Below are 16,423 nucleotides of genomic sequence, written 5' to 3'. Positions count from 1 at the left end.
TTTCAAACTCTTGATTGTGATTGTTAAGAGGGAAACATACCTTCTGCATGCAAATATCTGCCATAATAGAGAGTGGGATGGTGAGGCTCAGTGCCAGAGTGCCGATCAGAGAGGAGGTGAGGAAGCAGCCCCTGTGCAGAGAGAGCAGCAACACACATCCACACTGAGTACCACAATCGTATTGTTTGGGTATGGAAGCCAATAGAGGACATTATTAAAAAGATAATGTATTATTGAAAACAAAAATGTATTTCCCAAAATATAATTTGAAAAAACAATTAGCATTTACATTTTTAGATTCTATGACATTTTACATTTGGCAGCAAAAGAATGTGGTGACTTTAAAATGTAATTGTAATAGACAAGGGGCGCTGCTTCAATTATTGCTTTTAAATATTCTCCAATACATTTTTATTTAGCATTTTATCTCAAATAACACATCATCTTTTTTATTTTCAAGTTTACAATATTATTTGAATCCCCTATGGGCTTCCATAGGAAGGTAATATCTGCGCATTATCACCTAGATGATGTTGTTTTAAGGATAAAAGCTAACATTAGAGTACAGTTGTTTGTGGTCACATTTATTCAATTGTTAGCAACGGCAGTTTTTTATCTAGACACACAGCAGCTTCAAACATTCACCTGTGGGGTGTTTACTGACATATGTTAGGTCAATAGAGATATTAACTAAACGTTAATGTCTCTTTACCTTGTGTCTCGTACTCTGTGAAAAAAAGAAGTAATGTGCTCACCAGAGCCAGAGGAACTCTGAGAGGACGGTTCCAATGAGGCCGTTGATGAGGATGTAGGTCCACACCAGCTGGCTGGGGAGCTCAAAGGCCTCAAAGCCGGTGTAGTGGAGCAGGAGGAAGCCGGGCCACAGCAGCAGCAGGTTGAACAGACCCACAAACCCTGAGACACACACACAGCAGGTTCAACAGACCCACAAACAGCAGGTTCAACAGACCCACACACCCTGAGACACACACACAGCAGGTTCAACAGACCCACAAACAGCAGGTTCAACAGACCCACACACCCTGAGACACACAGCATGTTCAACAGACCCACAAACCCTGAGACACACACACAGCAGGTTGAACAGACCCACACACCCTGAGACACACACACAGCAGGTTGAACAGACCCACACACCCTGAGACACACAGCATGTTCAACAGACCCACAAACCCTGAGACACACACACAGCAGGTTGAACAGACCCACACACCCTGAGACACACAGCATGTTCAACAGACCCACACACCCTGAGACACACACACAGCAGGTTCAACAGACCCACAAACCCTGAGACACACACACAGCAGGTTGAACAGACCCACACACCCTGAGACACACACACAGCAGGTTGAACAGACCCACACACCCTGAGACACACACACAGCAGGTTGAACAGACCCACAAACCCTGAGACACACACACAGCAGGTTGAACAGACCCACACACCCTGAGACACACACACAGCAGGTTGAACAGACCCACACACCCTGAGACACACACACAGCAGGTTCAACAGACCCACAAACCCTGAGACACACACACACAGCAGGTTGAACAGACCCACACACCCTGAGACACACACACAGCAGGTTCAACAGACCCACAAACCCTGAGACACACACACAGCAGGTTGAACAGACCCACACACCCTGAGAGACACACACAGCAGGTTCAACAGACCCACAAACCCTGAGACACACACACAGCAGGTTGAACAGACCCACACACCCTGAGACACACACACAGCAGGTTCAACAGACCCACAAACCCTGAGACACACACACACAGCAGGTTGAACAGACCCACAAACCCTGAGACACACACACAGCAGGTTCAACAGACCCACAAACCCTGAGACACACACACACAGCAGGTTGAACAGACCCACACAGCAGGTTCAACAGACCCACACACACAGCAGCAGGTTGAACAGACCCACAAACCCTGAGACACACAGCAGCAGGTTGAACAGACCCACACACACACAGCAGGTTGAACAGACCCACACACACACAGCAGGTTGAACAGACCCACACACACACAGCAGGTTGAACAGACCCACACACCCTGAGACACACAGCAGCTGTCAGACGCCTCTGTCCGCTGTGGGGAGACGCCTTCATGGAATAACAACAGATACACTGAGTATAAACTCACCAAAGAACATGGGGATGTCGAGCTTATCCTCCCGATCCACTCGTCTCTTGATCATGACGATGTAGACTGCGTACAGCACCGCCCCCGCCAGAGACCACAGAGAACCTGCAGAAAAAAAGGTCATCACATTTGATAAGAAGAAACTATATCAAGTCGCCGCGATTGGGAATAAGACCAACAATTTCATTACACAAAAGTGATCTGAAATGGGACATATCTCTATGGTTACCTGAGATGCCTTTGTCATCAGGGTTGTCCATGCTGGAGAAACTCACGAGCGTAACACCTCCCATGCTGAACAAAAGATATGGAACATGGACTGACTGATTCAAATAAACAAAGTCGAGTACACTTCAAGATATACATTTGAGATTAGATCTACATCATTATGCAACTAATCTAATGTAAGAGGCAAGTGAGAATAAAAAGTCCTATCTATAGAGCATCAAGCTATGGTACTTGGCTAACACTTACATTTATTAACCTAAAAGAAAGACTAAAACTAAATATAGGTTCCCTTAGGCAAACAATATTCAATATGGATCGGGGTCGCAAAAAAAAGACAAAGATCAGGGGGTTATTAAATGAGATTCTAGGGTTCAAAGTTCATATGTTGTTCATTTCTTGGGACCAGGAATATTCACAAAAGATAGAAAACCTAAATAAAAAAATTAAAAAATCAAGACACATTTGGCCAACAAACCATCCACTCATTGAATACATGCTTAGCTCTGAATCAACCTCCCTACATGCTTAGTTCTGAATCAACCTCCCTACATGCTTAGCTCTGAATCAACCTCCCTACATGCTTAGTTCTGAATCAACCTCCCTACATGCTTAGCTCTGAAACAACCTCCCTACATGCTTAGTTCTGAATCAACCTCCCTACATGCTTAGCTCTGAATCAACCTCCCTACATGCTTAGTTCTGAATCAACCTCCCTACATGCTTAGCTCTGAATCAACCTCCCTACATGCTTAGCTCTGAAACAACCTCCCTACATGCTTAGTTCTGAATCAACCTCCCTACATGCTTAGCTCTGAATCAACCTCCCTACATGCTTAGTTCTGAATCAACCTCCCTACATGCTTAGCTCTGAATCAACCTCCCTACATGCTTAGTTCTGAATCAACCTCCCTACATGCTAGCTCTGAATCAACCTCCCTACATGCTTAGCTCTGAATCAAACCTCCCTACATGCTTAGCTCTGAATCAACCTCCCTACATGCTAGCTCTGAATCAACCTCCCTACATGCTTAGCTCTGAGTCAACCTCCCTACATGCTTAGCTCTGAATCAACCTCCCTACATGCTTAGCTCTGAAACCTCCCTACATGCTTAGTTCTGAATCAACCTCCCTACATGCTTAGCTCTGAATCAACCTCCCTACATGCTTAGTTCTGAATCAACCTCCTACATGCTTAGCTCTGAATCAACCTCCCTAACATGCTTAGCTCTGAATCAACCTCCCTAAACATGCTTAGCTCTGAAACAACCTCCCTACATGCTTAGCTCTGAATCAACCTCCCTACATGCTTAGCTCTGAATCAACCTCCCTACATTGCTTAGCTCTGAATCAACCTCCCTACATGCTTAGCTCTGAATCAACCTCCCTACATGCTTAGCTCTGAATCAACCTCCCTACATGCTTAGCTCTGAATCACCTCCCTACATGCTTAGCTCTGAATCAACCTCCCTACTGCTTAGCTCTGAGTCAACTCCAACATGCCTTAGCTCTGAACCAACCTCCCTAAATGCTTAGCTCTGAATCAACCTCCCTCATGCTTAGCTCTGAATCAACCCTCCCAACATGCTTAAGCTCTGAAACAACCTCCCTAACATGCTTAGTTCTGAATCAACCTCCCTACATGCTTAGCTTCTGAATCAACCTCCCTACCTGCTTAGCTCTGAATCAACCTCCCTACATGCTTAGCTCTGAATCAACCTCCCTACATGCTTAGCTCTGAAACAACCCCTCCCACCATGCTTAGCTCTGAATCAACCTCCCTACATGCTTAGCTCTTGAATCAACTCCCTATAATGCTTAGCTCTGAATCAACCTCCACATGCTTAGCTCTGAAACAACCTCCCTACATGCTAGCTCTGAATCAACCTCCCTACATGCTTAGCTTCTAATCAACCTCCCACATGCTTAGCTCTGAATCAACCCTCCCTACATGCTTAGTTCTGAATCAACCTCCCTACATGCTTAGTTCTGAATCAACCTCCCTACATGCTTAGTTCTGAATCAACCTCACCTACATGCTTAGGTTCTGAAACAACCTCCCAACATGCTTAGTTCTGAATCAACCTCCCTACATGCTTAGCTCTGAAACAACCCTCCATACATGCTTAGCTCTGAATCAACTCCCTACATGCTTAGCTCTGAATCAACCTCCCTACATTGCTTAGTTCTGAATCAACCTCCCTACATGCTTAGCTCTCTGAATCAACCTCCCAACATGCTAGTTCTCCGAATCACCTCCCTACATGCTTAGTTCTGAAACAACCTCCCTACATGCTTAGCTCTGAATCAACCTCCCTACATGCTTAGCTCTGAATCAACCCTTCCCTACATTGCTTTAGACTCTGAAACAAACATCCCTACATGCTTAGCCTCTAACAACAACCTCCCCAACATGCTTAGCTCTGAAACAACCTCCCTACATGCTTAGCTCTGAATCAACCCTCCCTAATATGCTTAGCTCTGAAACAACCTCCCCAACATGCTTAGTTCTGAATCAAACCTCCCTACATGCTTAGCTCTGAATCAACACCTCCCTACATGCTTCAGCTCTGAATCAACCTCCTCAACATGCTTAGCTCTGAAACAACCTCCCTACAGTGCTTAGCTCTGAAATCAACCTCCCTACATGCTTAGCTCTAAATCAACCTCCCAACATGCTTAGCTCTGAATCCAACCTCCCTACATGCTTAGTTCTGAATCAACCTCCCTACATGCTTAGTTCTGAACAACCTCCCTACATGCTTAGTTCTGAATCAACCTCCCTACATGCTTAGCTCTGAAACAACCTCCCTACATGCTTAGCTCTGAAACAACCTCCCAACATGCTTAGTTCTGAATCAACCTCCCAACATGCTTAGCTCTGAAACAACCTCCCAACATGCTTAGCTCTGAATCAACCTCCCTACATGCTTAGCTCTGAACAACCTCCCTACATGCTTAGCTCTGAATCAACCTCCCTACATGCTTAGCTCTGAACAACCTCCCTACATGCTTAGCTCTGAATCAACCTCCCTACATGCTTAGCTCTGAACAACCTCCCTACATGCTTAGCTCTGAACAACCTCCCTACATGCTTAGCTCTGAATCAACCTCCCTACATGCTTAGCTCTGAAACAACCTCCCTACATGCTTAGCTCTGAACAACCTCCCTACATGCTTAGCTCTGAATCAACCTCCCTACATGCTTAGCTCTGAAACAACCTCCCAACATGCTTAGCTCTGAAATCAACCTCCCTACATGCTTAGCTCTGAATCAACCCTCCTACATGCTTAGCTCTGAAAACAACCCTCACCCAACATGCTTAGCTCTGAATTCAACCTCCCAACATGCTTAGCTCTGAATCAACCTCCCTACATGCTTAGCTCTGAAACAACCTCCCAACATGCTTAGCTCTGAATCAACCTCCCAACATGCTTAGCTCTGAATCAACCTCCCTACATGCTTAGCTCTGAAACAACCTCCCCACATGCTTAGCTCTGAATCAACCTCTACATCTACCTGAATCCACCTCCTACATGCTTAGCTCTGAATCAACCCTCCCTACATGCTTAGCTCTGAATCAACCTCCCTACATGCTTAGCTCTGAATCAACCTCCCTACATGCTTAGCTCTGAATCAACCTCCCTACATGCTTAGCTCTGAATCAACCTCCCTACATGCTTAGCTCTGAATCAACCTCCCTACATGCTTAGCTCTGAATCAACCTCCCAACATGCTTAGCTCTGAATCAACCTCCCTACATGCTTAGCTCTGAATCAACCTCCCAACATGCTTAGCTCTGAATCAACCTCCCTACATGCTTAGCTCTGAATCAACCTCCCTACATGCTTAGCTCTGAATCAACCTCCCTACATGCTTAGCTCTGAATCAACCTCCCTACATGCTTAGCTCTGAATCAACCTCCCTACATGCTTAGTTCTGAATCAACCTCCCTACATGCTTAGCTCTGAAACAACCTCCCTACATGCTTAGCTCTGAATCAACCTCCCTACATGCTTAGCTCTGAATCAACCTCCCTACATGCTTAGCTCTGAATCAACCTCCCTACATGCTTAGCTCTGAATCAACCTCCCAACATGCTTAGTTCTGAATCAACCTCCCTACATGCTTAGCTCTGAAACAACCTCCCTACATGCTTAGCTCTAAAACAACCTCCCAACATGCTTAGCTCTGAAACAACCTCCCTACATGCTTAGCTCTGAATCAACCTCCCTACATGCTTAGCTCTGAATCAACCTCCCTATATGCTTAGCTCTGAAACAAGCTCCCAACATGCTTAGTTCTGAATCAACCTCCCTACATGCTTAGCTCTGAATCAACCTCCCTACATGCTTAGCTCTGAAACAACCTCCCTACATGCTTAGCTCTGAATCAACCTCCCAACATGCTTAGCTCTGAATCAACCTCCCTACATGCTTAGCTCTGAATCAACCTCCCTACATGCTTAGCTCTGAATCAACCTCCCAACATGCTTCCTTCTCTGAGCCACCAACAGGCTGACGGAGCCCTTACCTCAAAGCCACGGCCAACAGTTTGGATAAGGTGAACCGGTCGCTGCTGTTGCTGGGAAATATAGCTGCCAGGATGAGCGTGAACAGGCCTTGAGAGGGAGGAGAGGAAGCCATTTATATTATTTAACTAACTTCTCTTTAGGTAAATGAATACATGACGCCAACAGCACATAGGCATCACACATTTTCCAATTGACTAAAACAAGGTTGAGTTATAATGATTTCTGCTTCACAGTGCAGATGTTGTGAGGGAAAGAGTCACCTGAGGTGGAGGACAGGATGTTGACAATAGCCACCTGCGTGTCGGACAGAGCTTCCTGGTAGGACAGGTTAGCCAGGAACCACTGGAGACAAACACAAGCAGGGACACCTCACAGTGCAACACTCACCCTCTCACTTTCAAGTCTGCACACATTCTGAAGGTTCTTTTCTTTAAATGACACTACCAGCGTTTCCGCCAGGGGGGCGGCTTGCCGTTATTTGACAGAGTTTTTATCACTTGAAATAACGAAAAGGAAAAAGGAAAAGGACATCCCTCTGTTGGAGGGGCAAAGGAGTCTGGTGGGATTCTTTTCGGAGTATTGAAGATCGTTTCCCCGACATCGGCGGTGCCTGCTACAGGACAACACGGAACGTGCGCGATTTAGACGCGATGAGGGTTTTAGTGGAGCACGCGAGTGAACTGCGAGCGCCGGAGCCTCGCGAAACTGAGGCTCCGTGGTAAACTGGTAACATGAAGAGCCGCTTGGGAGCCGAAACAGCCAGCGCTTTAAGAGAGCCGAGCCAAATGATCCGGCTCACTAACGTAAAGAGACAGTATCCATGAGGGACGGCTCAAGTCAACCCCCCCCCCATACATTTACATTTGACCAGAATACTTCTACTTTAGTGAGATTATCTGGACAAAGTAGATTTCTTATTTGTTGTGATTAGAACATGCATCTTAAACTATGCAAAATACATCAAATAAGTTATATATGTTTAATAAGTCATTAATCATATATAAATAAGCATAAATATACGAGCAGTGAAAAGGACTGTCTGAAAATTGGTTTGCTTCTCTGAGGCACTAGTAGTTAGTAGTTTGTTGGGTAGAAAACCTTTTATAAAGACATTCTCAAGCCTAACTTTCACACAGGGGGAAATCTCCCTCCATGAATCTCAGAGTCCAGTTCAAATGCAGCTGGGCCCTTTGTTGCGTCTCTCTCTATGATTCGCTGTCATCGCTCCACTATTGCTGTGTTATGGCATAACATGCTTGATATATTTCTGAGACAGAAGCACTTTTCTATGTGATTGTGGTCATAATATCAAAAATGTAATGTAATTACATGTGTATTGTGCTAATGTCATTTACAAACCTTAGAGTATAATCCCCACATAACGACATAAGTAATCAAAGGCTTGAGTTCAATATACTGCTTTAAGATTTTAGAGACTTTTCTTGAATGTGCTCGGAGAGTATGAGTCACAAATTAAAAACAGTTCATAAAATGAAAGGCCACATGGTCAACGGCTTCATCATGCTTTCATTTTCACAATTGAAGTGTACCTGCATAACATATCTCTGTGTGTGTGTGTGTGTGTGTGTGTGTGTGTGTGTGTGTGTGTGTGTGTGTGTGTGTGTGTGTGTGGCATCCATCCTAGCTGTTTGACTCACCACAAAGCAGAAGAAGAAGCTGATCTTGGCCACATCAGTGATGGTCAGCTTGCCCACTGTGCGCAGCATGGCCTCATGGTCCTTGGCAGCTGGGTAGGACATGCGGGACAGTTTGGCCTCCAGGGCCTGAGTTGAGGGCAGCTGCCGCACCTCCATCACATTACTGAATCGCACACGCTGCTTCCTGGAAGCTGCTGGGGGGGGTCAAATGGAGAGGGAAGTGAGTCAGATGCTAATGCATGACTCGGTTGAACACACTGCTGTCATTTTAAACACTGGTGCTAAACATGTGAGGTTAAAACAAACACAACCAACACATTAAAGACTTTCTCAGAACCTTCACTGAGTGATGTTGGAGTCTGGAGATGCATGGCCTTTCAGTCACATCCAGACACTAAGGGCACTTATAACTCTGCATCGCATAAAGTACAAAAGGCCGACAAAATCCTTTTGGTCACAGGTTGTACTTTTATTTGATGTGAAAAATGATATCAGAGGAAAATAAAAAAGAAGAAGAGAGGCCCTCCTCTTGTTAAATGTGTATTTTCTATGTTTGGCTCATAACAATGATTAAATATGTTTCCATGGCTCACCACTGCCCTCTGTTGGTGGAATTGTATTAACTAGTACACTTCCTGTGTATCTTGTTTCAACAATTAAGTATGCTTAATTTTGATTTGTATATACAGACCAGTGTTGGGCAAGGTACTTCCAAAATGTAATATATTACATATTACTCTCTTTTGAAAGTAATAAGTTACATTACAATATTACTGTCTCTGAAATGTAATGAGTTACGGTACTTTTTAGTTACTTTTTAGTTACTTTCACCAAAATAACCTCAAAAGAATGGCTAGGTGTTTTAAATGCTAAAATGTAGTTTAGTGCAGCTCATTCTACATCCAGTGAAGGGCGATGTGGTATAGCATAACAACTGTGTAGGCCCTTAAGGCTACTAACAACTTGTATTACACGGCTTAGTTGAATACTCGATTCTGATTGTAACTTCTTAACATGTGACACGTTGTTAATCCAGTACAGACCACTGTCAAGGACTATAATGAAGGTCGCTAAGGAGGATCCAGAAAGAGACAGGAAAAGAGGTTAAAAGACGGAGCGCTGGACGTCAGATAAATCACCAGAAGATGGCAGAGAGGAAGTGAACACTAACAGGACACGGAATGGGCTATGTAGTGTGTTTAGTATATGGCCGTGTACAGGCCCGGCTCCAGAACAAAATGACTTGGGGTGCCTCTGAGGTTACAGGGGGCGCAGCAGTAGTAGGTTTACATGAGCAATAGTGGCTGGCAACAGCAATGAAAAATAGCATTGATGGTCCCCAATGAACAGATTATGGCCTTTGTTATGTTTTGAAACCAAGCAAGTGAGAACATTTCAAGTGAGTTAAAAGTGCAATCCTGAAATATCTCATATAGTCCAAAGTGGACTGTGGCAAAGAAAAGCACAAAAGCTTCAAAGCTGTACTGATAAAACAAATGAGAACATATTGTAAATCAAGGCACATATTATTTGAACCAGCTCATGGTTTGAAATGGCAAACATTGAAAAGCAAAAGTATTATTAAAACCATGTAATAAATCATCACTTTGGTCCCATCATATACTCTGAGAAGAGAATATTTACTGTGCTTGAAAACTGGTATCACATCATCATGTGAGGTTGACTTTGTGACCTGGAGAACATTTCAGCTGCAACATTAGCTTGTTGATAAGCTTGGGATATGAGATCTTTTTGTAGCCATTCGTGGTGAAGGCATCTGTGCTATTGTATGCATTATGTTTGACCCAACATTTCTACAGGCATGGCAGAATATGGCACTATTTTCACATGAATATTCCCTTGTCTATTTTTATACCACGAGCTGCAAGATGACGGCCTAACCCCACTGTACAGGCGGGTACTTGTTTAGATATACCTGGGCAGGCTCTGTGTTGCCGTGGTATCCTGGCACCTGCGGGCCGCAGAGGGGCGGCGTAGTTTCGGGCGACGAAGACTGCTGCTCCGGGGGCAAGCTAGTGTCCACGACGGAGGGTCACGTGATGTCCCCATCTGACCTGTTGCTACGGTCTGCAGTAGATGCAGTGTTGCTGGCGTTTAGTGATGGTTGCTTTAACCATTTTCGTATAAATGATTATCCACAGATGTGTGTCACTGCTGTGGAAGCACTTTGGAAATGATGCACGCGCAGCGGAGCAGGTCACGCGCACCTGACACAATTTGTTGTTTGTATTTTTCGCTCCGTTCTCTTTTTTGAATAGAGGGTGCATAACATTCAACTGCCCCGAAGATCCCGACGCGAAGCCTGAAGGGTAAACACCAGGTTTACTAATCTACCCGCACAATTTGTCTGGTGTCGGAATGTCTCGCTATGTTAGTACATTCTTAAAAAACAAAACACCACTTCATTTCGGGTTAAAATGTGTTATATATATATATGTAATATATTACCCATATTTCATTAGTAATGCGTTACATTACAGCAAAAAGTAATGTATTACTGTAACTCTGTTACTTTTGTAACGCGTTACACTCAACACTGGTACAGAGCACATCAACTGTGTACTCACAAGATTCACAGTCTCCCATTAAACAATGTGAGGGCTCAGCAGGTACATCCTGGAACTTCACCGGGACATACAGCGGCTCACTCTGAAGAGGGACAGAGGTCAGACATTTGTAGTTGAGCTGCCATCAAGCTGCAAACCAGCCTCAAAGTGACATTTTGTACTGGTCTAAGCAAATAAGTGGTAAAAACTGAACATACAAGTTAGTTACACCTGTAGCACTTCAACTGGTTTACTCTCTCACTTAGACTACATACCAAACAGTTGCTCACAGTGGTGTCCGTGTTGCAGGGTGCAAAGTAGGCCTCAGCATCAGCAAACTGCCGAGAGACACAAAGCATCAACTTACAGACAAAAACAACAATCATTCTGAACTTTCAGTCTTCATGAAAGCTTCACCACCTTTCAAAGAGTTGTGCAGTCATTGAAGAATAGGCACAACACAGAAATACTTTTATTTGCACAAAAAATAAAAAAACTGCTGCAGCTTCTAGCTGAACTAAGGTGTAATGCAATGAGTGAATTCTTAGGCTGTAAAAGAACGATACATTGAAAGGCAAGCTAAGACTGGATAAACAAAAGATCAAAACCCATTATTTCTATGAGCTTTACTGTAACACAACGTTCTGCTACTGCTGCAGGTGTAGCTCAGTCAAATAAAGTCAATAAAACTGCTTTGTGACCGTCTAATTCATGTTGGGAAAGTACTGCCTCCACATGGTGTAACCACTTACAAACGCAGAGTGTCGGCGTTTCAGAGAGCCGGTGCACTGCTGCCTCCAGGGCCGCCACAGCAGGAAGCCCAGCAGATACAGGACAAACATGGAGGTCTTGGTGAATGTGCTGAAGAAGGGTTTGTTGTACTCCTGCCGTCTGAAAATGTACTGCAGAAAGAGTCAAGAGAAGCAAACTGTTACACAACTACTAACACGTGGGCAAGCTGGACACTTTCTCCATTAGGCAGTTTATTTCTGTCAAGGTAAATGCAGTTCTACCCAAGAGTACTGGAGACAACAAATGATATTTAATAATATATATATACATATATACACTCAATACATTCACTTGATTTTGGAAGGACTCAGTGGACTTTTTAAATCCAGTCCATAGGTGACGGCTGTAGTCTTTAGTGATTCCATTGGACGTGACAATGACGAGGTGTGTTTCCTCTTATCTCTCATTGTAATCTACTTTCTATGCTGCTAACCCAGATGTCTTTAATATCAAGTTCAAACAAGCTTTTAAAACCCAAACGGTATACACTGGCATTGGTATCCAGTATGGATGTCAATCGTTTAATGTTGGGTTTTATTCATTTTGTTTTATCTCTATGTTTGACCAATTCTTGAACTTCCTGTATTTATTTTACTTGTGTGATCTTTTTCAAAATAGCTTGCAGTCTTTGCAGTTTCATGTATGTTGTTGTATTTTGTGAAGCACATAGCTATAGAAATGAAATGTGTTATTATGAACTATTCCTTTGGAACGGTGCCACATCCCAAGAAGTCAGCTGGCTTGCATTTAAGAAGTTTCACACTGTGAAATTGCTTCTTCTTTTTTATCCAGCCGTACAGAGTAAACAGAGGATCTACAATGTGCATTCTAATGTAGTTTGGACTTATAATGTGTTTGTGGGTTTTTTGTTACAGTATTGAAATGAAGTGCCTTTATCTGTATGTTAGTACTTGAATAACTCCTTGTTACTAGATAGAGGGGCAGGGTTATGTCAAACTGGGGCCTAATCAACAAAGCACAATGATATATTTGAAGTCTGCAGCCAACCCAGAAGTTAGTGCTGCAAGGGCTCCATCGATTCAAAGGAATGAGATGTTTCCATTGGATGTAAGATGAGTTCAGATGAGAACAAATGATCTGTGGCACACAAACGTTTATGATACTCACATATTTAGTTCAGCAGTTCCACCTACTCCCACCACTTGTACATTTGTTGAAGCATAAATTCAAAAGCCAGAATTCAAAAGCTAACGTGATGCAATAAACAAACTACAGCAGGTCACATGACTTCACGTCACCACCGCTAAGCTAAAGGCGGCTAATGTTCAGCATTATGATGTCTAGTTGTCTGATTTCAACACTTTGTATCAAACGTTCTTTTGAATTAACTTAAACGTTTCAGACATTTACCAGTGGGGTAATTACTGACATCATTTATGTCGTAGAACAAAATGTAAACATCTCATATGCTTGCATTACCATAGATCTTTTTTTTAGGCCTCTAACCCAAAACTATTTGAGACGAGGAGCCCAGAAGTAAAAGGGGTAAAAGGCCAACTGTTTTCAGGGTTTAGGACTCAACACCTAAATACACTCTGATTACAGAGCACAGCTTCACCCCCTCTCTCATTTAAGACGTCATCTCGTACTGTAACCAGAATTGCAGCAGCAGGTGTGGAAAACTGAGTGAGTGTAACAAAGTCCTTACTGAGGTGAGCTCGGAGGAGACCACCCAGATGACGTCCACCAGCAGGAGGATCACCACTCCGAGCGCCATCCTCCTGCGCTGGGCTGCAGAGCTTCCCTGAGAGCTCATCCGGTTCATGATGAACACCCACTCCATTGGGACACTGGGGACACCTGCATGGACCGACAAGGACATGTGGAAGTTACAAGATGATCAGAAACAAATCGTTAATTAATCCATGAGTGTTCCATGAATGGGACAATCTGCCAACAGAATTCTAAATTCTAACGATAAAGTACAACCTCAATTTGTATCGTACCCTAAATGTAGAACTTGTTGACTAATAGGTTAGGGATTTCACTTATACACCCTTGAAACTAAGAAAATACTTATGCCATATTACGATTTCCAAAATCTAAGACAATTTATATCAGGATATCAATTTGATATTGATATATTGCTCTCATCTAAAATTGGTCCTCAACAAAATATGAAAGCCAAAGTAGGACTAGAATATCCTGGCAGAGAATAACTTTCAAATAGCCGTTTTACATTGCAATACACACCTGTTACCCAGAAGAGTGCTCACACTGAACTGTTCTTGGCAGAGGCCGACTCCAGGGGACTCACTCTTACAAAAGTCTGCCCAAAAAAGAAAGAGCAAACATAAGTCATGTTAAAAAATGTAAACCAACAACCTGTCAGAAAACACCAGTGGATATGCTACCACTATAATGAGTGACTCAATGGGAATCCAATACGTTTTTAAAATGCATATAATAATAATAAAGAGAATAACGACAGACATACATTAGTTGAGCTAAATGCCAGCTAGCTATAGTCAGTTGTGTGTGGTGGATAGAAAACCATTGACTGTAAAACATAGCTGTACTGTTCGTAGCAACATATTTGTGTAAGTGTTCAGTTAAATGTCTAGTTTCCATAAGGCATAGTTTAGCTTAACTGTGTTTGAATCCTATCAGAGTTCTCATGTCAGGTGAGCCGTTTCTCCAACCCCTGAAGCTAGCGAAACAGCATACAAGCTAGCTGCTCCAGTAGCTGTTATGTTTACAGACCTGGGGTCAGCTAGTAAAGCGAAGGTTGTGTTTAATGTCCAGTTAACTGTAGTTCATTGAGGAGTCGGCTGGGGTGTAGTAATGTGTGTTGTTACCGTTAGCAAATAGCATCGCTGTGCTACGTTTGCTTCTTTATCAATATAGAAAACTAACGTTGACGAGCTAAGCGCTAACAAGCTTGATAAGGTGATCAGATGTTTGATATTAAAGTAGACTTTTTACCTGAATGCGAGAACAAGTCCTTTAGTCTGTGCCATACTAGTATTTACATATGCTGCTAAAATATCGACACAATCACAGTTTTAACGATCAAAATGTTGACAACACTAAGGTTGTAAACATTAGCACACCCTCTCCTCTTGACTATCAGGTGACATCACTTATGTACTCCTGAGACTTCTGGGAAATGAAGTCTTGCACTGGCTTATATATTGTTATCGCACACTTCAGACTTCTTTTTCAATGTAATCTGTAAAACCCTCCATTCAAACACTAATGTATGTAAGAGCTAATAATTATATGTATTTGAAATATATATTTTTCTAAATTACAGCTTTATACGTTTGAGTAAGTGACTGATAATACAGCGTTGTATAGCTTGGTGATATCTCTCAATTGTGTCACTGTTGGTACTGAGTGATCTGTACCTGTCTGTGGAAGCACTAAAACAAACATACAATGGACAAATGTTTCCAAACTCATGGCAAATATATCACTTACAAATATATACAAATATACCAAGTAATACTTTTTAACCTACTACATTCATTATTTAACGACAAAGGGTGCTTCTAGTCCAAATGGTTTCTGAAACAGCATGCGTCCAGCAGGTGGCGCTGCGTCTGCACGTTCACTCACCGTAGAAGAAGAGCGACACCGCTTTTTCAATTAAACATGGGGGCTTCCCTAATGGAGCAGAGTTGCTGAACTTATTGAATATGTAAAAGCTGCTACATTATCAAGCCTGTCACGATAGTCACGTTAAGCTGCTGGTGCTACGACGGAGGGAAGAGTGTGTATTGGAAAGTAAGCAACACATATATGTCATTATAATGTTATAGAACAGCTTGCAGGTTTAGCATCACGGTTAGCATTAGGCTAGCGCGATGGCCTAGAACAAAGTGTTATTCATTGCTAAACGCAGCTTTAGAATATTGTTATGAATGCTTTATATCATGTATTTCAGTATTCAATTGGATACAATATATAACAATGAAGTCAATAAGTATGACCAGTAGGTTTAATATTAGCACGCTAACCTCACATCATTGTGACTGTTCTCTTAATGACCTCCTTATTGACTGTTGATGTCAAACAGGTTGCAGTGTCTACTAGGATCTGAAAAGCATGCTGTCTTCATAGTGAGAGAAGCAGAACAGCATCATGGAGTATTCTTCTCAGGAGGGGGAAACTCAACTGAATCCCCAGCAAGTCATCCCCCAGGTGGTCGATATGACCACCAGTGAACGGGTAAGCCGTTTCTACAGTCATATGAGCCCTTTGTTGGGCTGAACCGATGTATCGATGACATTGGCTCCAGCACACATTCCTACTGCTGATCAAGATTTGACATGTGTATGGAATATATCTATTTTCGAGCAGCATGCTGCATACATATTAACTACGTAATGAGAGTTCATGGTCAATTCAATCAAATAAGATTGTGTGTCCCTCTGGCAGGAGGACCCAAAGCTCTCTCCACCTGAACAGCCCCTTCCCTTCTACTGGCCTCCTCCTCAGG

General features: G+C 43.1%; 2 protein-coding genes across 5 annotated transcripts in view; one reads left to right on the top strand and one right to left on the bottom strand.

Moving 5' to 3' along the window:
• LOC117536950 (solute carrier family 35 member F5-like) overlaps positions 1 to 15,061 on the bottom strand; it is a 28,260-nt gene extending 13,199 nt beyond the window's left edge. Inside the window, exons 1-13 of one of the 2 annotated variants that reach the window (XM_034202057.1) lie at positions 14,905 to 15,061; positions 14,173 to 14,248; positions 13,628 to 13,779; positions 11,919 to 12,068; positions 11,442 to 11,504; positions 11,188 to 11,269; positions 8,600 to 8,793; positions 7,202 to 7,283; positions 6,941 to 7,028; positions 2,411 to 2,475; positions 2,182 to 2,286; positions 756 to 915; positions 41 to 131 (exon numbers count right to left, since the gene is read on the bottom strand). In XM_034202057.1, the coding sequence (XP_034057948.1) occupies positions 41 to 131; positions 756 to 915; positions 2,182 to 2,286; positions 2,411 to 2,475; positions 6,941 to 7,028; positions 7,202 to 7,283; positions 8,600 to 8,793; positions 11,188 to 11,269; positions 11,442 to 11,504; positions 11,919 to 12,068; positions 13,628 to 13,762 (1,215 nt within the window). In that variant the 5' untranslated portion in view covers positions 13,763 to 13,779; positions 14,173 to 14,248; positions 14,905 to 15,061. The remainder of the gene's footprint in view (positions 1 to 40; positions 132 to 755; positions 916 to 2,181; positions 2,287 to 2,410; positions 2,476 to 6,940; positions 7,029 to 7,201; positions 7,284 to 8,599; positions 8,794 to 11,187; positions 11,270 to 11,441; positions 11,505 to 11,918; positions 12,069 to 13,627; positions 13,780 to 14,172; positions 14,249 to 14,904) is intronic. The other variant, XM_034202058.1, reaches the window with a different exon arrangement.
• Positions 15,062 to 15,546: 485 nt separating this feature from the next.
• Positions 15,547 to 16,423, top strand: part of sympk (symplekin) — a 37,885-nt gene continuing 37,008 nt past the window's right edge. The window contains exons 1-2 of one of the 3 annotated variants that reach the window (XM_034202079.1): positions 15,547 to 15,708; positions 16,001 to 16,152. In XM_034202079.1, the coding sequence (XP_034057970.1) occupies positions 16,066 to 16,152 (87 nt within the window). In that variant the 5' untranslated portion in view covers positions 15,547 to 15,708; positions 16,001 to 16,065. Of the gene's footprint in view, positions 15,709 to 15,989; positions 16,153 to 16,423 lie in introns of all 3 variants that reach the window. The other 2 variants (XM_034202082.1, XM_034202080.1) reach the window with 2 other exon arrangements.

This window comes from Gymnodraco acuticeps, unplaced genomic scaffold (assembly GCF_902827175.1).
Source record: "Gymnodraco acuticeps unplaced genomic scaffold, fGymAcu1.1, whole genome shotgun sequence".
NCBI lineage: Eukaryota > Metazoa > Chordata > Actinopteri > Perciformes > Bathydraconidae > Gymnodraco > Gymnodraco acuticeps.
The sequence above is the reverse complement of the archived record's forward strand: the minus strand, read 5'-3'. Positions and strand labels throughout refer to the sequence as shown.